The sequence below is a fragment of the Erpetoichthys calabaricus genome, chromosome 10 (genome assembly GCF_900747795.2).
Source record: "Erpetoichthys calabaricus chromosome 10, fErpCal1.3, whole genome shotgun sequence".
Classification (NCBI taxonomy): Eukaryota; Metazoa; Chordata; class Cladistia; order Polypteriformes; family Polypteridae; genus Erpetoichthys; species Erpetoichthys calabaricus.
The window spans coordinates 42,333,328-42,356,378 of NC_041403.2; the positions used below are offsets into that span (position 1 = coordinate 42,333,328).

The window sequence follows — 23,051 nt, forward strand, 5'->3', positions numbered from 1 at the left end:
TTAATTGTCAAAAGACAGTAAAGCCCTATAACTAAAATATGTAAATGTGAACAGTCTCTTATAAGCAAACTGTAATCCTGTAATTTGTTGCACCTGCTTGGTTTAAAAGAAATTCCAAAGAAAATTTGAATGAACAAGTGCATAATTCAAATGTACAAAAGGCTTGCCTAAATGCACTTCTCCACGTTCTTATACAATCACAGATCACCACATCCTGTCAAAGTCTATAACAGGAAACACTAGCCCAGAGGCTAGAGCTTAAAAAAAAAAACAAAAAGAAAAAATAAAAAGTGCACAAAAAAACCCCAACTAAAACGGCAGCTCTCACTTACCCAGTATGTCCAGAATTGTTAGCTGAAGACTCCCAAACTATGTACAAAAAAAGATTTTCCTAACTTCTTTGCTTCTGCTACTCCCTCCATTAAAGTTTTCATTAGAGAGCAAGAGAAACCAAATTCTTCAATTTGCCTACACTTTTCCTGTTGCAAGCAGTCATGATTTTAAAACAAGGGCCCTTTAAAGCACCTTTCAGTGGCTCGCTTGAGATGAGGAATAAGAAAACCAACTCCAATATCCTGGATGAGTAACAATGTCAATAGTTCAGTTTAAAATCCACCTGAATCGATGTGGTCACCAAGCAAAGAACTGCTGCTCTTCGGTCTCACACATCGTCTGAATGGCTGCAAAGCAAGTTACAGTCAAGCTGGCGTGAACAAGCCCAGTGACGTCTTCATCAGGACATCCTGAAATTCAGACTGTGTATGCTAACAACAATACTTCACTGCTGTAGTTCCATGCACCAAATATAGCAAGTGCCTTAACAAAAAGAATTATACAATGTTCACAGGCTACTCAAAGTTATTAAGTGGGTGCATATAATAATAGTTAATCAAAAGATGAACCACAAAAACAAACAGTATAGTAATCCAGTTAGCATTTGAAAGCTGCCACCACACAAGTCCAGTGGATTCAGTTGATGGAAGATACAATTTTTCACAGACCTAAAAGAACATGCCACTAAAAGCTTTACCTGGCAGACATTTTGTAATATTTGGTGGAAAGGAAAATGAGCCTCAGATGTGGGGGGAGTGGTACAGCTAAGGGAGGACTAAATTCTCTCTCTCTCTCGCTCTGGCATCCGCCACATAGAACTGCACAACATCATTTCCTCATGCTCAATAGCTTTCGCAGATGTTGCTAAGTAGTTTCGTTTCATCAAGAATCTTAGCTATAAAAAATGAGAAAGGTCAGGCAAAAAACACAATATTTTCTCAAAGCATTTCTGGGGCCCACCCAAGCAGCAATTTAATAGACTTAAGAAATCACAAAGGATTCTCTACAGCATACACATACAAATACATCAAACATACACAACAGTGTCATTGCTCATACATCAGTATCAATTGCCTGGCGGGCAAAGGTTGCCAAATAGAAAAGGGTAGCAAGGGATAAGGGCAGGTCTCTGCAAAGTTCTAAGAAAGAGATAAAGGCACTTGCACATAGACATTTTGATGCAAGCAGATGCTATATTCTATGCCTGCAGTGGTCACCCTGGAGAAGCATTAGTAAAAGAAGGAGTGAAATACAACCAGGTAGGAAATCAGAACTCCCGAAGGTCAGGAACAAGGGGTGATCAACCATATCTTGTTAGTATGTTCCTCCTCCTTGCAATGTCTAAGGTAAGAGTATAGGGAAAACCTTAGAAGAACAGCTGATACCTCAGAGTGCATTCTTCTCTTTTTAGAGAGGAGGACAAGAAGTAGTCATTAACAGGTCATGCCTAGTAAGGTACCATGAAATACATGGGAGCAGAGACTGTCTACCAAGGGCAAAACTCTTCAAAAGAACTCTGCCTCCTCCAGTCATATGAAGGGAAGCATGAGGAGAAACCAAAGGGAGATGAATCAGTTAACGTAACAAACAAAAAGAACTCTGCTCAGTGTAGGGTTACCAAAGTAACTCTATACTTGAAACTGGAAAGACCAAATGATGCATATTAAAAAGTAAAGGGTAATTACCAACTTAAAAGCAACACTTTACTTAAATCTTTCATAAAAGAACAGTGAATCACTGACTACCTGTTTCATACTGTACTTGGAATTGCCAAGTGTTTCTAATAATATATTGAAAATTCTGACTCACTGTGACACTGAGTAAGCTATGAAACTTGCTAGTACAGTACTCATATTGCTAAAATATGGGAAGAATTGTATTACAAACATGCGATTTGTAGGTCACATTAGGCATAAGTATAAATGTAATGTAATGCAATCAAAGTGCACACCAGCTATCAAGATACAGTTTCACATCTACCAAGTTTTATGTTATGTTCAAATTCTAGCCAAGCAATTTACTGCATACAGTTCTCAATGAATTTTCAAGGGATTTTCTTCAGGTTCGAAAAATGGATGGATGAACAAGCAAACAATTTTTTTTTATTTTCAAACAATATATGGAAGCAGAATAACTTTTTTTTTTTTTTTTTTAAATAACACTCTGAAGGCAACAATCTGAACTTGCAACTGTGAAAATCACCTTACTTTTTCTTTGTTCTTTTTGTAAAATAAATGTGCCAAGAATACAGTCCCCTTTTAATCCTTTCTGACTTCAGTGGGGACAGAAAATGGCCGAACAACTGTGCCAATCCATTTAAAAACTCAAAATGCTACTATTTTGATGTTAGCTGTATGCAATGATTTTTTTGTCTTCCTTCAAACCTCCTAAATCAACAATAGGGAAATCATATCTGTCTAAGTTGTGGATTCAAACTATTGTTTTCACACATTCACCATAAGGGGGTTGGGCACAGCAGTTAGTGTTGCTACCACTGGGACGCCTTCAACCTGGGTTCTGCATGCTGTACACCTGTTTGCATGGATCTCTTTAGTTTTCTTAACACAGTCTAAAGACCTTCTGTTCAGATGTGTGACAACTGTAAATGTGTCTTGTGATAAACTACTGTCTCATTCTTGGTAAGTGCCTGCTTACCTCTGACAATGTACTAGAGAAATGAGCTCCAGGAAAAAAAAAAAAAAACAGTGGGATGGATGGATGGTTGGAGTTCAATTACAATACTCACTCCAGTTCAGAGAGCACAAAACACTAATCTAATGAGCAATCAACTCGCCCATATATTTTATATGAACCTACTCAATGCAAGTTCAGGGTTGTGGTTTGACACTATGAAATCATGTAAGTAAGTTACTTCTTACCAAGTCAAACACAGCAAATTTATAACATAACATTTATTAAAATAAGAGAAAAAATCTACACGAAAATATCATAATCACTTGTGACAGGGCATTTATCTGATTGACTGTTAGCAATACAAAATTAATCAATCAAACTGGTATGACTAGGCAGCCTAAGAAGAGTTTAAATGACCATAAAGGAGTTTCTTTGCCCCCTTGTGGACAGGGAGAAGCATCTGCAACTGACCATGGTCATCTTGACTCACAACATTTAGAGCATTCTTTAAAAGAATTTATTATCCACTTAGCCTTTCCCCAGTGACTTTTCAAGCCAATTGTGAAACTGTTATATCCACGTCACCAGTTATTTTAGTTTCCTATTCTTTTTTTAAGCTCCAATGGTGTAAAAGATCACGTTTAGACAAAACGGAAGTCTAGTTAAACTGGAAATCTTTTGCTGCATTGAGGTACAGCCTATATGATACAAAAGCAAAAAGGCTCACTACAAAAACACATTTCTCACATCACTTTAACATATCAAAGGGCAGATCACAGGAAAGGGAAGTTGCATTGTACTGATAAGGGAGCCATGACGACAAAAATGTTTACAATTTTGGGTGCAGTTAGTATTGTCACCTGGGGGTGTCACTGTGGTCACCAAGTCTGCATATGTACACATGTTAAATATAACTACAAAGATTATTTTTAAATAATGTAGTAATTGAAGCAGATATTTATGACATGCAGTGCAATGAGAAACATAAGGTATGGCATTAGATTCCCGGTAGTGAGGACATGGGGTAAGTCACTATAAAGCACAAGAATACCCTTCACCTGCATTTCGGACTTACTGTAAGACCATAAATATCTTATCTTTGAAACAATGTGTACGTTATGTGACCAATTATAGTATAGCTTGTACTTGTATAGCACCTTAAGATGGTATTCTGTACAAAAAAGTGCTGTATTATTGTGTTTGCTGTAATTTGTGCCAATGGTCCTTGCCAGTTATATGTTCTTATGATCAGTTCTATATAAGGCTGGTTGTGGTAAAGAGTTTATATGCCAACTTTATTTTGTCAAACATGTTAAATAACTGCATGTGCTTAGAAGTATAGATGAACTAGATGCTGTAAATGCCACTTCAGTTTTTGAATCTTTTGAACCTGCTTAGCATTCAGACTTCTGATTAAGTCTTCCTACACATTTTAAAAATGTATTAAAATAATTCACTCACATGAACAAGTGATAGTTAAGCTCAGTTGCTCAAACAGCTTTGTCAAATATAGGATGACAGAGACTCATAAATCAGGAAACAACCTTGGACAGGATGGCAGTCAGCTGCAGGGCACCCTCACACACATCTAACCTTGCTTACTCATTTTCTAACCCACTTGTTTCAACTCTTACCATGTTTTATTCCAGTAATTCCAGCATACTGAGGGGTATATTTACTTCACTCACTTGTTCATTCCTCCAATTCCTCAAGCATTTAAACCAGTGCTTAGAGTCACAAGGGGCTGGAACCTATCCTGGTCCCATCATGTACAAAGCTTGTACAAAAACAAAATTAACCCTGGATGGAACATCACTCCACTACAGAGCACACAAATCCACTCACTCTCACAGGTCTTGAGTCTATTCCCTGATGGCATCAGGCTTAAAGAATCAGCCAAAAATGGGCAGCCAGTGCATTACCAGGTGTCTTCATTCATGCTCACACACCCATAGTCTTTCACTTACTTATTTTGTGACCTGCTTAATCCACCTTTTATTTTAAGGGGTAAGAGTCTCTACCTTACAGCATGAAGTGCAAATGTGGGAATAGGGCACCAGCATTTGCTTGGCTGGATAAAAGTGGAGCATTTACAATGTGAACAAACTATTTGGGCTACAAATTTAACCTGGATTGCTTAAAAAAGTTCACCTTTAATATATAGAGTACCTTTCATGCATGAGGTTTCATTATTACCATTACTTATTACTCAGCACACACCTTTATGCAAGTCAATTTATTATAACAACACATCATCATACTTTCAATAATACAAACAAACATAAAACAAATGGTATATTTCCTTAAACCTAATTTTTATACTTGTATTATACCATGTAAAGGCAGGGTGTTAGTTTAATCAGTGGCACTGAGTTACTCTGATATATGCATGTGGCTGGTATGCAGTGCTGCCTAAATAAACTCTCCAAAACTGTATAATGGCAAATGAAAATCAAGAAACTTGATGGAATGGACTGACTAGAGGAGGGCCTTTTACTCATGAAAAAACACAGAAGTCAAATGACAGATCAAAGGCCCTTCCAATAAATTCCCCATCCAGCTTCGCCCTTTACTAATTTATGTCTCAATCTATTTTTAACCCAAGATCAAAATTTTAAATTACTGACATTCAACTTTGTATTTTAATTGGATGTTGTACTCTCAGCTGCAGAGGGCCAGCAGCATCAATTTCAGTAAGTAAGCACAAACGCTTGGACATGTAACGACATGCTGTTTTCAAAGCGTATTATCCATTCACACCAGCAGGGAATGAAGGTAACACCAAAGTAAGGTGTAATTAGAGATTCCTGCCCTGCAGCCAACAAGACTGCCTCCATCTGAAAGACTTGATGTCATTTATAAACAGCACGAGTACACTGAGCATTTGGTACATGGAAAAAAAAAGTAAAAGTGTAGCATTGCTAGCAAAAACACTTCTAATGAACAGAAAGACAGCTTCTGCTTCGATTGTAATTTCAACTCATAATGTCAATCACTTGTAATTTATTATATATTGAATTATCTTGAGACCCAGATTTGGACAAGTCAAGCTTGATAACAGATGGACAAATGCATGTTTTTGTATTTTACCCTGTTACTTTGTATTGTCCAGTGGGATGAGTAATGGCTGACTGACTAACTTTGTATTGTATTTACAGAGTAAAGTCTTTGTTTGACACTTTGGGATGGTAGGCTCTGTGAACTGACTACTAAAGATAAAGATCAACTAACAGGGCTAACTTATAGGGATCTTACATTCAGAAAGAAAACACTCAGCATGTAATGGTATAAAATAAGTTTTTGAATATTACTAAATTATTAGATTTTCTTCCTGCATTTTGAAGATGTGTGAACTAGGTTAACTGGCAATTCTAAATTGACCTCATACTGTATATGTGTGTAATTGTGATAGACTGCCACTCCCTGCTGGTTTGGTTTCTACCTTGTGTCCAATGCAGTGGATATTCAAGACAGAATAGGTTCAAAAACAACTGATGGCATATAATTCTGTTCTTCTTGCTCAGTCTGTTGAAGTGGTTTAAAAATTGTTTAAGATTTACATGTTTCAAAAGCATCAGTGCATCATTCTTGCATTGCACCTAGTGTGGCCCAAGAGTAATGGAGCTGTATCCACAATGTGACGGATTAATATCCCCACTCTGACCTGCTGCATAACCCTAACCAAGCCACTTAACCTGTGGCTTATTTATCACTTGTCACTAAGGACAAATCTACCATCGACAGCATCCTGGCACTGAGGGTTCTCATGGAGCACAAACGCAAATATCGGCAGAGTTTCTTTGCAGCCTTTGTCAATTTTCACAAAGCATTCAACTAAGTTGATCGAGCTGCCCTGTGGGACATCCTGAGGATTCGCAGGATCCCCTCGAGGTTGCTGGATATCATGGCCAGCCTGTACACTGGTACTGTGAGTGCTGTGCACAGTGGAGGCAGGACCTCTGTTTTTCCCAGTTGATTCTGGGTTCGTCAGGGGTGTGTTCTTGCTCCTACTCTGTTCAATGCTTTTATGGACTGGGTGCTGAGCAAGGTCGTGGGGTCCAGTGGCTATGAGGCATCTGTTGGTGAAGAACGGTTCAAGGATCTTGACTTTGCTGATGATGCTGTGATCTTCGCGGAGTTAATGGAGGCTCTGATCGGGGTGCTCGAGAGACTGAGCGAGGAGTCTGAGTGTCTGGGCTTGCGAGTGTCCTGGATAAAAACCAAGATCCAGGCCTTTAATGACCTATTGGGCACAGCCATCAGCAGTATGTCTGTTTGCAGAGAGAGTGTTGACCTTGTTGAGATGTTTACTTAACTTGGCAGTGACATTCATGTCTCTTCCTATGAAGTCAGTAGACGGATTGGGAGACCATGGGGGGTCATGAGGTCACTAGAAAGGGGTGTGTGGCTCTCCCGATATCTATGCAAAAGGTGCTTCCTGTCTTGCTATATGGTTGTGAGACATGGACGCTATCCAGTGACCTCAGATGAAGACTGGACTCCTTTGGTACTGTGTCTCTCCGGAAAATCCTTGGGTACCGTTGGTTTGAGTTTGTGTCGAATGAACGGTTGCTAATGGAGTCCCGAATAAGGCGCATTACCTGTGTTGTGAGGAAGCGTCAGTTATGGCACTATGGCCATGTGCCGCGTTTCCCTGAAGGTGATCCAGCTCGTAACATCCTCATTGTTGGGGACCCGAGTGGCTGGACCAGACCAAGGGGTCGCCCACATAACACCTGGTTGCGGCAGATAGAGGGTCATTTCCAGAGGGTGGGAATGGGCCGCGTGTCTGCCTGGGGGGTTGCAAACCGGGATCCCGAGTTGTTTTGTTGTGTAGTGTACCAGTGCATGCTCCCCAACTTGACTAGACTATGGACAAATAGATTTCTGAGTTTATCACACTTTGCCATACCTGATTATTTCTGTAATCTATAGCAGTAGATAACACAAGGTTTCATTTCACCCTAACGCAACAGTGACAGAGGGTTAAGTACGAGGAGGGAAGCTGATAATTTATGAGTGAGCATTTAATTTCTGTTTTGCTATGAGCATGAAGGAACACCACAGAAACTGGGCTTTCAGTTTCTAATGTCATTTAAAAAATACTTTTAAAACACAAGTCTTGAAGTTATAAAGCAGACTCTGTTTTTATAAAACATTTTATGTTTATTTCCAAGATCTGACAGAATGGCCATAATGTCACCAATCTATTCTTCCTTTTTTCTTACATACTGTGTTTATTCTGTTTTCTGTGCACACTGTGAAGAGGTGCCGCTAAAGCAAATAGGGTAAAACAGCACCAAAAAATATGCAGAGACGAATGTACTCACATCGATGAAAAAAAATGTAAACAGTATACTGTAGCTTATCCACAAACCGATATCAAATGAAGCAACAGTTTAAGGTATGAACTGGTCGCCTGATTACAGTTCTGGGTGACGCAAAACCTCAACACACACTTAGATAGAGGGGCCTCCATTATAAAACTTTGTGTGGATTAGAACGTGAAAATATGCACACTTCAAAATAACAGTAACATGAGTACACCACAAAAAAAAACTGATTTATAAAACCTGGAGCATGTACATTTCTATGCAATTTACCATTTAGACATAGCAATCATCTTGTAAATATATATATATATATATATATATATATATATATATATATATATATATATATATATATATATATATATATATATATATATATATATATATATATATATAAGCATGCCTTGAACGCCACCCTGAAACATCCAAATATGTAGCAGGCAAATCAACCTCATACATAACCAATCATGATGCTGCAAGACTTCATTGGCTGGTAGAGCAACCTCTCCCTCCTGACTTGCTGAGACCCTGCCACCTGCATTTAAGACTACATCTGGCTATGCTCTGCAACAGAAAGTACAAGATCATACAAAGCACTATAGCGCTTGTCCTCTGTGCTCTGGGAGGTTCAGGGAAAACTGTAAAGCACTATCAACTGAGCAGATAGCCACTATCACACAGCACATGTAATGACGTGATTGCTGTTAAAATGAACAATACAACCCATATGAAACACTACAGGTTCAATCAGTCACCTTACCAAAAAGCCACCAACCACATAAAGCACTATCACATCTGTCAAAAGTTACTCTGCCTCAAAATACATGAATCGTGGGTTGACCCAGGCCACTGAAACATGATGTTTGCCAGTCACGTCTTGGAAGTCAGGAAAAGATGGGGAGCATGGATTGGTACACCACATTGCCGCACCCACCACTTGCTGATACCCAAGTGAAACGGCTTGGTAACCTGGTTAGCAACCCCCCAGGTAGACACACTGTCCAGTCCCCACCCTCCGGAAGTGACCCTCTATTTGCCACAGCCAGATGTTACGTGGACGTCTCCTTGGCCTGGTCCAGCCACTCGGGTCTCCAACAATGAGGATCTTACGAGCTGGATCACCCTTAGGTAATCACGCCACATGGCTGCAGCGCTGTAACTGACGTACCCAACTGCTCATTCGACACAAAGTCAAACCAATAGTACCCAAGGATTCTCCAAAGAGAAACAGTACCGAAGGAGTCCAGTCTTCATCTGGGGTCACTGGATAGTGTCCATATCTAGCAACCATACAGCAAAACAGGAAGCAGTAGGACTTTAAAGACTTGGACCTTAGGCCTTTTGCAAAGATATTAGGAGTGCCACACAACCCCTTTCTAGCGAACTCATGACCCCTCATGCTCTTCCAATCTGTCGACTGACTTCATAGAAAGAGTCACCATAGATATAAATGTCACTGCCAAGGTAAGTAAACTTCTCAACAAGGTCAACACTGTCTCCACACACTGCTGATGGCTGTACCCAAGAGCACATTAAAGGCTTGGTTTTTATCCAGGACACTCGCAAGGTCAGACATGCAGACTCCTCGCTCAGTCTTTCGAAAACCCTGATCAGAGCCTCCACTGACTCTGCGAACATCAGAGCATCGTTGGCGAAGTCAATATCAGTGAATCTTGTAGGAGCAAAAACACACCCATGAGAAATCCCAGAATAAACTGGGAAAAATGCAGAGGTTCTGCCACCACTCTGCAAATCACTCACAGTAGCAGTGTACAGGCCAGCCATGATATTGTGCAACTTTGAGGGGGATCCTGTGAAATCTTAGGATGTCTCACAGGGCAGCTCGATCAACTGAGTTGAACGCTTTACAATATCAACAAAGGCTGCAAAAAAAGCTCTGCAGATATTTGCGTTTCTGTCACTGAGAGTTCTCATGGAGCACAATGCAGCCAATGGTAGACTTCTTAGGCCTAAAACCAGAATTCTCTGGTCGCTGGTAGGTGAGCAAGTGATCACAGATTCTATTGAGGATGACCGTAGCATGGACCTTAATGAGCACCAAGAGCAGTGTTATCCCCCTGTAGTTGCCGCAATCCTGGCAATCACCCTTCCCTTTCCAGATAGAGATGACAAGTCCCATTTTAAAGTCAGTTGGGATGATGCCAGTATCCCAGATGGAAGCAAAGATTGCTTGCAATGCCAGGAGGACAGCCATACCACCAGTCTAGAGAAGATCACCCAGATACCACAGATCACTGCAGCCTTGTCTACTGTCAGCTAGTCCACCACCTGAGCAATCTCCATGAGACTAGGTGGTTCACAGCTAATAAGAGGATCAGCCTCAAAAATCACAGACCCAGAGATATCCAACTTTCTAGATGGAGGATCAGCTTTAAATAGCTGCTCAAAGTAGCCAGCCCAGCAGGTCACTACTGCAGTGTCATCCGTAAGGACCATTCCATCAGCCACCCTGACCACGACTCTCCAAGGAACAGATTTGGATATGCATAATGCTTTGATTCCTCTGTAAGCAGGACATGGGACACTAGACCACATATGATGTGTCAATTGTTAAAAGATTCCTCTAACATGCGCCTCCTTATCTGTCCTCAGAGCCCTGGCAGCTGTCCTTCTTTATTCCCGATAAGAGACCGGAGTCGCCATCAAGCCATTTGCTGTGAATATTCTCAATAATATCCAGGTTGTCCTGCAAGATGAAACACCTCCTTCCTGGGAACACTGGTAACACCAGCACAACCCTCAGCAACCTTCAAGGTCTTGTCATGGAAGGTCTCCCACATCACATTAGGATCAGCAGTCACACCCAAGTCTGTAAGTTACTGACACAAACTGCATGCAAACTCGTTAGAAACAGCCTGATCTAGGAGTCTGGCCAGGTCCAGCCTTATTTTCCTAGTAGAAGGTAGCCTACTGGACCTAAGCTGAATCAGAGTACAACAACAAGTCTGTGGTTAGAATTCACAAACGGGGCACTTCTGTAGACCCTGGAGCTTTTTTAATAGCCTCTAGAATCTGTCCACGAGGATCAGATCGATCTCCTTCACCATACCACCAGTATTGGAGCACAAAATCCAATGATGTGGTTCAGGGCTTTGGAACCGGGATCCAGAAATCCACAGCCCCTGACCTTTTGCAAAGTCAAGGAAGATGGAGCCACTTTCACCATGGTAGCCAGAACCATGGGGTGCGACACTTTCACTACGGTAGCCAGAACCACGGGGACTAACACAATTCTCATAGCCAGCCCTGTCAGTGCCAGTGGTCGCATTGAAGTCACCCATGACCAGAGGAGTGTCACCTTGCAGCACCCATAAACCAGTGAGAGAACTTGCAAATAAAATGTCTCCCTCACCACGGTCAGAGTATACACTGAGACAACAGACAAGGCATCCAGAGAGTGCCTTGATCAGAGTCTCATAATACGCTTGTTGAAAGGAGTGACATCTGACACCATCAGCAGGAGTCGGTCCGCCACAGCAACAGCTACTCTCTGTGTATGACAGCCATCAGAGTGACCAGACCAATAAAAGGTTTACCCACCTACAGAGATGTGGCCAGTCCCAGCTCTGTGTACCTCAGGAAGTGCTACCACTGAAATGCAGAGTTTACGAAGCTCCTCCAACAGCAGAGGAAGATGAACACCATGCCGGAGAAACAAGACGTTCCACGTGCCTACCCAGATGGGCCCCCTCAAATTGGGACCTGAGTGCTGCCGTGCACAGGGCGACGCCTCAGCACCACACCAGTTCCAATTCCCAACAGGCCTAACCCCATTGGCTTTCCGACGGTTTTGACTGTTCTGGAGAAGATGATCCCAAGGACTTTTCCCTATCCCCTTTATAATATGTGCAGCCTTCCTAAGGGCGGCTGCTGCAGAGCTACTCCCACGGAGAGCAGAAAAGAATCCTGTCTGTTGTCTCAGAGCTGCATGAAGTTTTTTTTTTTTTTTTTTTTTTTTAAAGGTGGCTAGAGTGCCAATCCTGCCACCAACTTCCAGGATTTCCCTGCAAGTTGAAGTATCTTGGATGACTTGTGCATTAATAGAATGTACAATTAACAAAATCAGCTTCAATCTTGCCCATACTGCAGTTTCAGCAGGAACCGTGCACTTCACTGCACATAGAAATGAATTAAATAGGGTTGATAAAGAAGTGTTACTTTATTAAATTTCTCCAAATAGTTAAACTAAAGCTTCTTTATATACCATGTTGTTAGTGTGTCCTATCGAAGCCAGAATGTGTAAATTGTCCCTTTGACTGACTCCTGAATATGCCACATAAAACTGGCCATGCGAAGAGCAAGACATATGCAAATCAATGTCAGCAATTGACAGAGTTTGCCCTTGAGCTTTGTTTATAGTTAAAGCAAACTCTTATAGGGAATTGCAGTCTTTTAAATTTAAAGGGATAGTCACAGGGGATCACTGGAATCCAAGGAATAAATACTGTTTCACACCCAGTTATTATTGAAGCCTTGATAATATTGGATTGCAATGCAGTCACTCATAAATAGGTATGGTTACATAGTTTCGGACCATTTAGATTTCGTAATACAGGGGAAGCACAAACCAGTGTGTTTCTTCGTGTCGATCCCAAGCCTGGATAAATGGGGAGGGTTTCATCAGGAAGGGCATCCAGTGTAAAATTTGCCAAATCAATATGCGGACAACAATACAAATTTCCATACCGGATCAGTCGAGCCCCGGGTTAACACCAACTGCCACCAGTATTGCTAGCCAACAGGGTGCTGGCGGAAATTGGGCTACTGTTGGCCGAAGAAAAAGAAGGAGAAGAAGAGGGGGGAGACGTGTTTGGAGGCAGGAGGAGAGGAGGAAAGTAAAGAGTGGAACTGAGAGTAGGAAGTGAATATTGGCAGTATGACTGGTTAGGGGAGAGAGTCATTAGATATGATGGAGAGAAGGAAGGTTGATATATTGTGCGTGCAAGAGACTAAATGGAAGGGGAGTAAGGCCAGGTGGATCAGAGGTGGATTCAAATTGTTCTATCATGGTGTGGATGGGAGGAGAAATGGGGTAGGAATTATTCTTAAGGAACAGTATGTCAAGAGTGTTTTGGAGGTGAAAAGAGTGTCAGGCAGAGTAAGGATTATGAAGCTGGAAATTGGAGGTGTGGTGATGAATGTTGTTAGTGCATATGCACCTGAATTTGGGTGTGCAATGAAGGAGAAAGAAGATTTTTGGAGTGAGTTGGATGAAGTGATGAACAGTGTACCCAAGGGACAGGAAAGTGGTGAATGGAGTGGATTTCAATGGGCATGTTGTTGAAGGGAACAGAGGAGACGAGGAGGTGATGGGTAGGTATGGTGTCAAGGAGAGCAATGAAGAAGGTCAGTGGATAGTGGATGGACATTGCGGTGGTGAATACATATTTTAAGAAGACGGAGGAACATAGGGTTACGTACAAGAGTGGAGGAAGATGCACACAGGTAGATTACATCCTATGCAGAAGAGTTGATCTGAAGGAGATTGAAGACTGCAGAGTGGTGGCAGGGGAAAGTGTAGTTAAACAGCATAGGGTGGTGGTCTGTAGGATGACGTTGGAGATCAAGAAGAGGAAGAGAGTGAGAGCAGAGCCAAGGATCAAATAGTGGAAGTTGAAAAAGGAAGACTGAAAGGTTGAATTTACAGAGGAGGTGAGACAGGCACTGGGTGGTAGTGAAAAGTTACCAGACAGCTGGGAAACTACAGCAGATGTAGTAAGGGTGACAGCAAGAAGGGTGCTTAGCGTAACATCTGGAAAGAGGAAGGAAGAAAAGGAAACCTGGTGGTGGAATGAGGAAATACAGGAGAGTATAGAGGAAGAGGATGGCAAAGAAGAAGTGGGATAGTCAGAGAGATGCAGAAAATAGACAAGAGTACAAGGAGATAAGGCGCAACGTGAAGAGAGAGATGGCGAAGGCTAAAGAAAAAGCGTATGATGAGTTATATGAGAGGTTGGACACTAAGGAGGGAGAATAGGACCTGTACCGATTGGCTAGACAGAGGGACTGAGCTGGGAAAGATTTGCAGCAGGTTAGGGTGATAAAGGATAAAGATGGAAACATACTCACAAGCGAGGAGAGTGTGTTCAGCAGATGGAAAGAGTACTTTGAGAGGCTGATGAATGAAGAGAACGAGAGTGAGAAGATGTTGGATGATGTGGAGATAGTGAATCAGGAAGTACAACGGATTAGCAAGGAGGAAGTAAGGATAGCTATGAAGAGGATGAAGAATGGAAAGACTGTTGGTCCAGATGACACACCTATGGAAGCATGGAGGTGTTTAGGAGAGATGGCAGTGGAGTTTTAAACCAGATTGTTTCATGGAATCTTAGAAAGTAAAGGATGCCTGAGGAGTGGAGAAGAAGTGTACTGGTGCAGATATTTAAGAATAAGGGGGATGTGCAGGACTGCAGTAACTACAGGGGAATAAAATTGATGTGCCACAGCATGAAGTTATGGGAAAGAGTAGTGGAAGCTAGGTTAAGAGGTGAGGTGATGATTAGTGAGCAGCAGTATTTTTTCATGCCAAGAAAGAGCACCACAGATGCAATGTTTGCTGTGAGGATGTTGATGGAGAAGTTTAGATAAGGCCAGAAGGAGCTGCATTGCATCTTTGTGGACCTGGAGAAAGCATATGACAGGGTGCCTCGAGAGGAGCTGTGGTATTGTATGAGGAAGTTGGGAGTGGCAGAGAAGTACGTAAGAGTTGTACAGGATATGTACGAGGGAAGTGTGGCAGTGGTGAGGTCTGCGGTAGGAGTGATGGGTGCATTCAAGTTGGAGGTGGGATTACATCCGGGATCAGCTATGAGCCCTTTCTTATTTGTAATGGTAATGGACAGGTTGACAGACGAGATTAGACAGGAGTCCCTGTGGACTATGATGTTTGCTGATGACATTATGATTTTTAGCAAGAGTAGGGAGCAGGTTGAGGAGACCCTGGAGAGGTGGAGATATGCTCTAGAGAGGAGAAGAATGAAGGTCAGTAGGAACAAGACAGAATACATGTGTGTAAATGAGAGAGAGGTCAGTGGAATGGTGAGGATGCAGGGAGTAGAGCTGGTGAAGGTGGATGAGTTTAAATACTTGAGATCAACAGTACAGAGTAATGGGGATTGTGGAAAAGAGGTGAAAAAGTGTGCAGGCAGGGTGGAATGGATGGAGAAGAGTGTCAAGAGTAATTTGTGACAGACGGGTATCAGCAAGAGTGAAACGGAAGGTCTACAGGACGGTAGTGAGACAAGCTATGTTATATGGGTTGGGGATGGTGGCTCTGACCAGAAAGCAGGAGACAGAGCTGGAGGTGGCAGAGTTAAAGATGCTAAGATTTGCACTGGGTGTGACAAGGATGGATAGGATTAGAAATGAGTACATTAGAGGGTCAGCCCAAGTTGGACGGTTGGGAGACAAAGTCAGATAGGCGAGATTGTGTTGGTTTGGACATGTGCATAGGAGAGATGCTGAGTATATTGGGAGAAGGATGCCAAGGATAGAGCTGCCAGGGAAGAGGAAGGCCTAAGCGAAGGTTTATGGATGTGGTGAGAGAGGACATGCAGGTGATGGGTGTAACAGAACAAGATGCAGAGGACAGGAAGATATGGAAGAAGATGATCCGCTGTGGCAACTCCTAACAGGAGCGAAGAAGAACAAGAACAAGAAGAAGAAGAAGAAGAAGAAGAAGAGTGTAACAACTTTAAGGAACAGTTTATTAGAAGCCATTCCGGGAGGATTAAGGGAATTCAGAAACTCAATAGAATTATGAATTGATTCTTCATGATCTGAAACAGAATCGATAGAAAAATGTTTTTTTTGTTTTTGTTTTTTTTTTTTTTTAAATCACAATGTACTTTGTCAAGCCGATAATTATTTCATTAGTGGTATCCTTTTTTGGCAATACTATGGTTCTTTCACATAACCACGAATCAGTTTTGTTATGTAAATCTATAATATCCAGGGAAAGTTTCTCAGCCAATTCTTCAATGGTGTTGACCAAGTTTTCAAGGTTTTTTGGAATTTCAATACCTTCATTAGAAGTCTCTTTTATTTGCCTGTTTCCTATTTTCAAAAGCAATTGCGAAAATGTACCAGCTAAACAGTCTCCCTTCAACTGAACTCTTATATTAATCGTAAGAATTAATTTATGTACTTTACTCCATATAAAGGATGACTATATGGATGCCCTCACCACATCTGCCCTGGTACCTCTTTGAATTACAAGAAGAGTTTGTCGAAAATCACCTGAATCCAAAACAGCCAGTCCACCCATTAAACTTTCATTGTCTCTAACATCTTTAAGCGTTCTGTTCAGAGCTTCCACTCCCCCTTTGTGGGAAAAAAAATAACCACACAATCTTTTAAAAGTTGAGCTAGGAGTCCCTTTCTTGACATTACACATAGGAGCTTCACTGTAAGTTAGGCTTAATGGCAACTTAAAAGCTGAATAAGCATTTATCCCCCCTAGCAATGCCTGGCAGCAATGCCAGAGGATGCTATAGCTATCGCAATTTTATAATCTGATCTAATTTTAGACAATATTAATATTAAATTCATTAAAAAGGTTTTACCTGTTTCCCCCGGTGCCTCCAGAAAGGATATGCTTTTGCTAATAAATGTAAGTTAAAAAAAAACCTTTGTTAAGAATATAGGAAAGTACAAGAGGGTAAATATCATGGCCTGTGCAGGGGGTCCTCACATATTCTTGTGAAATCATACAGACTGATGAAAGTTAAGTTTTCACTGCCTGTTGAAAATGACTGAAACTTGTTATTTTAATATTTTTCCAAACATTATTTATCATTAAAAATAATGTGTGCTGCAAATTAAAAAACTGAACTGCATAACACTCAGTGCTACTGGCTCCATTAAGGTGGAAGAATACTAATGTCAAAACTCAGGTTAAGCACTGTTCATGTGGTGCCTGCATGATCTTCCTGTGCATGTGTGGGTTATTCACACCCCAAAGACATGCAACTTAGGTTACTGGCAAATCTCAATTTGCTTTTTGTGATTGAGCATGAGTAAACCCTTAAGTGTGTCCTGCGATGGACTGACACCCAACAGTTCCACCCTTTTGCTAATGCTTCATGACCAGGATCTCACCCCAAAAAGCCTGAACTGGATTAAATAGCTTTGATGAATTGTAGTCTGTTGCTAAGCAACGACCACGTTTCCTACACTAATTCTACCACTGCAGTTTACACAGCTGAACTGGGCATATTTTTGAAGAATGACAGAACTACTATGTCATCTATAGTTATCACTTTTTGCAAAACCTGAGCCATAAAATTCTGTTTTATATACCTAATAAAAAAGTCCATGTTAACAATATGATGAAAGTCTGTATGAGAAAAACAGTGACCTTTCATCATAATTCTGTATGTCTATAAGCAAGTGTAAAACAACAGGGCTTTCACTAGAAGAAAAATAAATGTTACTCATATATACACAATATATTCATTGAAATCAGCCAAACAAGAACAGTAAATGAAGGTTTAGTGAAATTTTAAAGAGCCACAGTAACAGATACAAAATGAATAGCTTTTGCCTCTTTGTGCCAGTAAATATACACAACACAAAGGATGATGAACTCATTAAAATACATACAGCGGAGAATATAAAAAGCAGAATGAGGAATGAGTGTGCTCTCCCTTTCTTTCTCTCTAGCTCTCTATGTCTCATAACAAGGTAATTAAGAGCACACACATCTTCTTTCCTAAGAAGGGAAGCCACCTACATTATAGAAACCATCCAAATGAAAAATTTTTGCCTCACCTTTCACTTTGGCAATGACAGTCCCAGCTGCACTGAGGATATCCACTGAATTTAGGGTCTGATGCTTACTGATCACAGTCCTGAGTACTCGGAGTAGCTCTCCCAGCCTCTCATGGACCACCTGATGCAAACAGTCCTGAGTTTCTGAAAAATGAGAAAACACAGCTTTGATTATGCTCAGATCATCATTGTGCCCATGGCCTGCTAAATCACATGCACAACCAAGCATCTTTTTTGTTTTTTATAAGTAGAAGAAATCAGATGACAAAGCAACCTGTAGTTTTAGTCTGTGGTTTTAGCCTTTTTTGCATTTAGGCATCTAGGGTGCAGGGGTTTGCAAGTTTATCATTTCATTGTAGATAAAATTACAAAAGGATAAGACTGCTAAGATTCAAAAGAGATTTGTTTTAAATATATAAAGTAAAACCAACTGTAAATTCACTATTAATAAACACTTTACCTCAATGATGAAAATGAAATGTGGTTAAAGTTTAAAAAGAAAGCACACCATAAATTAAGTTGTTAATTAGGTCAGAGTTAGTGTGTTTACAATACTAACCCATCTAATGTAAAATAATGAGCCACAGAGAAACAAACTGCAAACATTAAGAATGACAAATTTAAACCTACCTGTTCTCTCCAAAACATATATTCTAATATTTATCATAATATTATACACACATCGAGCAAAACTAGCTACCAATCTTAATATTTGTTTCAGAAGTAGCATCAACAACTGTGTTATAGTTGGCACTTAAGGGATAATAAAGTGCTTTCTACAATAATATGATCCCAAATATTAAGATTGAAAGCCATCAGCTAGTTAGAATAGCACATGGCCATTAGTCCAGTGGTGCATTTTGTTGCTCACTTAAATTACCTGTGCACCAGCTATAATAATATATATTACTTAAAAATTGCTGCTCTATTAATTGAAGAATTTGCTGCAATGCCCATAGTGATATGTATTGTGCAAAGTGAAATAACCAAATGACCTAACATAAGGCTACACTGGGAAATATACCATCCTCAGGCCTTTCTATTGAAAGCTATTAACTATGATGCATTGGATAATTTGAAGTAAATCATTGTACTTATTTCTTATTTGAAAACTTAACAGTAAAACCTACAATATTAGAGGAATAAAGGGTGTACTGGCATACTTATAAACCCAATCTATGTGGAGAAAATCAAGTTCAAGGCCTATAAAGAAAATTGTCTCCATCTAGAGGTAAAGGCCTAAATGAAAGGCCATCACCTTCCACTTAACCTTATTTAATGTCACCATGGACTCCAGCCAGTGGGCACAAGGCAGAACCAACCCTGAACAGGACACCAGTCCAGGCCCTACTCAAACACACCACAGAAAAAAAACAGGAAAATAATAACAGTTAAGAACCTTAAACTATGTCAAAATATGAAAATATCTATATTTCTTATGAATGCAAATATCACACTACTGCTCTTTTCATAATGTAAAGTAAGAAGAAATTAAAATCAAGCTAATTAAACGATGAGATCAATCAGCGGTTAAAATGACTTGCTGGTTGGAGAAAAGACCAGCAGTAACAGTAGTCCCCCAAAACTGGGGCTGGAAACAACTGGTCTAAATATCTTTTATGCTGAGTCAGATTCAACACTTCTGACAATCACAAATGGCTTCCCAAATTCAGACAGCTCTTAAACAAAATCATCTCCTCCAGTTATGCTGTAAAACGAGGTATGTAGTGATATCTTAAATGATTTAACATATTAAATATTTGCCATTCCAAAGCTTGTAGTTTGGATGTATATTAGAGACACTGAGGTATTTCATTTATGTGTTTGTTTGTTTATTTATTTATTGCATACAATTTATCTTGATGTCACATTTGAAAGAATGATAGTCAATTGGAGATGAGTGGAAGAACTTGCACTACTAAATGTTTAAGTCATGCTAACCCCATTTTCCCAGCCATGGCATCATCCACATTTGTTCCTTTTTTCTTTTCACTACAAAATAACCAACCACCTGTTACAGCAAGATGATTTATTTTGAAGTCGCATTTTTGTTTGCAAGAAACTGAGATCTCAGATTCAGAGAATTTGTGATTATCTTTGTGGACATAATTTGTGTGCATGTGTGCTATAGTAGTTGAAGACAAACTAGAAGACTAAAGAAAGGAGAAATCTCTCAATGTGTGGGGTCTCTTACAATTTCTTCCTTGGTATGATGTAGAATTGTTTTATACACTAGTCAGTGGAGGGAAAACACTTGATGCCAGAAGTAACAATTTAAGAACTGCACACTCAGACTGTAGCATGTTTTTTTGAACTTGTCCCTCACAGCTACAGAGTTCAGGATTTAAATCTCAGCCTGGACAAATGCCTCTGTATGTGATCAATAGGTTTTTTAAACTGAATAAGTGTGACTGTGAAGATGTGTGTATGATTATGTACAACAATGGACTGGCATCCCATTTCTGGTAAGTTCACGTCTTGTGGTTGATGGTTGTCCTATGACCTTGAATTGGACAATGTTTATCTGTAATTATTTGACAGGTTACCCAATATTTTCGGAAATGGAACTTACCTACCCAGCACTACAAACCAAGAAGCAGTCTTGGACTGGATACCACTCCATTATAGGGCATGACAATGCACATTCTCACAATTTGTATACTTAAGAGTCAGATAAACACAAATCTTTTTAACAGAAAGGTGACAGCCAGAGTGCCCAGGGAAAAACAGCAAAAACAACACAGCTCTGAAATGAATGCAGGTCCCCATCCTAAGAAGAAATAACAATTTTCCAGCAGCATATAAAAACTGTTACTGGACATGTGTTCATGTATTTCAGGCAAATTTGTATGGTAAGTTCCTTCTACATATTAGTGGTTAAAAACACTACTTACATTTTTGTATAATTAACTTTTGTATCACATACAATAGAGTACAACAGAGAAGTGTGTGTGTTACAGTGCTTTTCTCTTGTTTATTAAAAACAAAATTGTTAAAGCAGTTCCATTTTCAAAGCAAACGAGATGAAGGAGATGAACAGGGAACTTCTCTCACATTTTTTCTTAGCTTCTAATGGACTATTGATAACCTCAAGTAAAATCGTTACAATACAAGAGTGAAAAATTAAGCATGGAGCAGCGCACAACAGTACTAACAAAGATGAGTCTGTTCAATTCCAAAATGATTAGCAAGATGGCCCCCATCAGTGGCCCACGCGATTTAGAACAGCTGCTTTGTCTGATCCAGTTTTAATCAAGTGTTGACAGAATTTACGTATTTTACTGATGTTATGGGATTATGATGGAATTGCATTGAAGGCTAAAATAACATTTCTCCAGACAGGAGAAATTAAAAAGATGAATTGCAGCCCAGATAATGATTAAACGCAGCTGAAACAGGTATGGTTACCAGTCATTGCTGTGACACATACACTTCCAGCAAGAACATTGAGTAACAAGTCAGAGGCCTGATCTGTCACAAGGCATCCAAATGTAAATGATGAAACTAGTGGCATTTCTGAGGAATGTCCCACTTCAAAGAAAACCAGCGCCAAGTATTTTGGGCTGAACGTTAAAATGTACCCAGAACTGGAAAGGAGCATAACCCTGTTCTTTTCACACATATGCTTTTCTTGCTTCTGAAACTCTAAACTTAAGTTGACTGTTCACTAATATATAGGTTTTTCACATGCAGCAAATGAACTTTCCTTAACAACGGTTTCTATTAATTTACCTGTGTCACATGTTAAGTTTATTGCATGCTTGTTCACCTAGCCCATTCCAATTCTATTTCTAGTGATGAAGGCAGAACTGTTATATATTCAATGTTTCCAGGAGTTTCTCAGATTTTTGGTACAATGCTTAATGTTTCAGTTGGGAGTACATCAGAAAATACAAACCGGTTTCCCTATTAATTAAAATGACATTGCATCTTTTGATACATTTCTGTTTATATGACCCTGAAGAGTGGTGTTGTGTTGCATGTTGATTGGAGACACAGGTTGGAATTTTACTGCATTGACACATGTAACAATAGTACTGCTAGTGTTACTACAATTACTACAACAAGGTGATCTGGCATTATAAAGTGACAGGGCACAAGGCATAAAATTGACAACATGATATACAGGTACATAACATTTTTCAAATACATTACACTTTATATACTGTATACACTGTTAGTGTATGTATGTACACCAGCTGGATGGAAGGACCGGGGAGAAAGCATCCACAAGGCACTACCTTTCCCAGGATGCTAGAGGGCAGCCCTCCTGCGTGGCAGTGGCACCACAGATTCCCGCAGGGCACACTGGGAGTTGAAGTTTGGTACAGCCCTCTTGGGGCCGCCAGGGGAGCTGCACAGTCCTATATTGGATTTCCACCACACCTGGAGGTAATTCCAGGTAACGCTGATGAGTCACCTGGAGCACTCCCTGGAGCTGCATAAAAGGAGCCGCCTCACTCCATTCAGAGAGCCAGAGTCAGGTGGAAGAGGACAAAGCTTGCCAGAAGGAGTGGAGACAGACTGAGGAGGAAAAAGAAAAGAAGACAAGTGTATTTTGGGCTGTGTACCGTGCTTTGGAACCGTGCTGTGAAGGTGGGAAACAAGGGATAGCGTTTCCCCACGAGGAAAAATAAAAGTGTTGTGTGTTGAACTTGTGTCCTCTGTCTGTGTCGGGTTTGGGCAGCAGGAGTGCCTTCTGGGGCCATATATATATATATATATATATATATATATATATATATATATATATATATATACACATATACAGTGCATCCGGAAAGTATTCACAGCGCATCACTTTTTCCACATTTTGTTATGTTACAGCCTTATTCCAAAATGGATTAAATTCATTTTTTTCCTCAGAATTCTACACACAACACCCCATGATGACAATGTGAAAAATGTTTACTTGAGATTTTTGCAAATTTATTAAAAATTAAAAAATTGAGAAAGCAC

General features: G+C 40.2%; 1 protein-coding gene across 2 annotated transcripts in view; it reads right to left on the bottom strand.

Annotated features, from left to right (window-relative positions):
• Nucleotides 1-23,051, bottom strand: part of arhgap29a (Rho GTPase activating protein 29a) — a 185,899-nt gene that overhangs the window by 38,002 nt on the left and 124,846 nt on the right. The window contains exon 3 of one of the 2 annotated variants that reach the window (XM_051933276.1): nt 18,093-18,236. In XM_051933276.1, the coding sequence (XP_051789236.1) occupies nt 18,093-18,236 (144 nt within the window). Of the gene's footprint in view, nt 1-332; nt 960-18,092; nt 18,237-23,051 lie in introns of those variants that run through there. The other variant, XM_051933277.1, reaches the window with a different exon arrangement.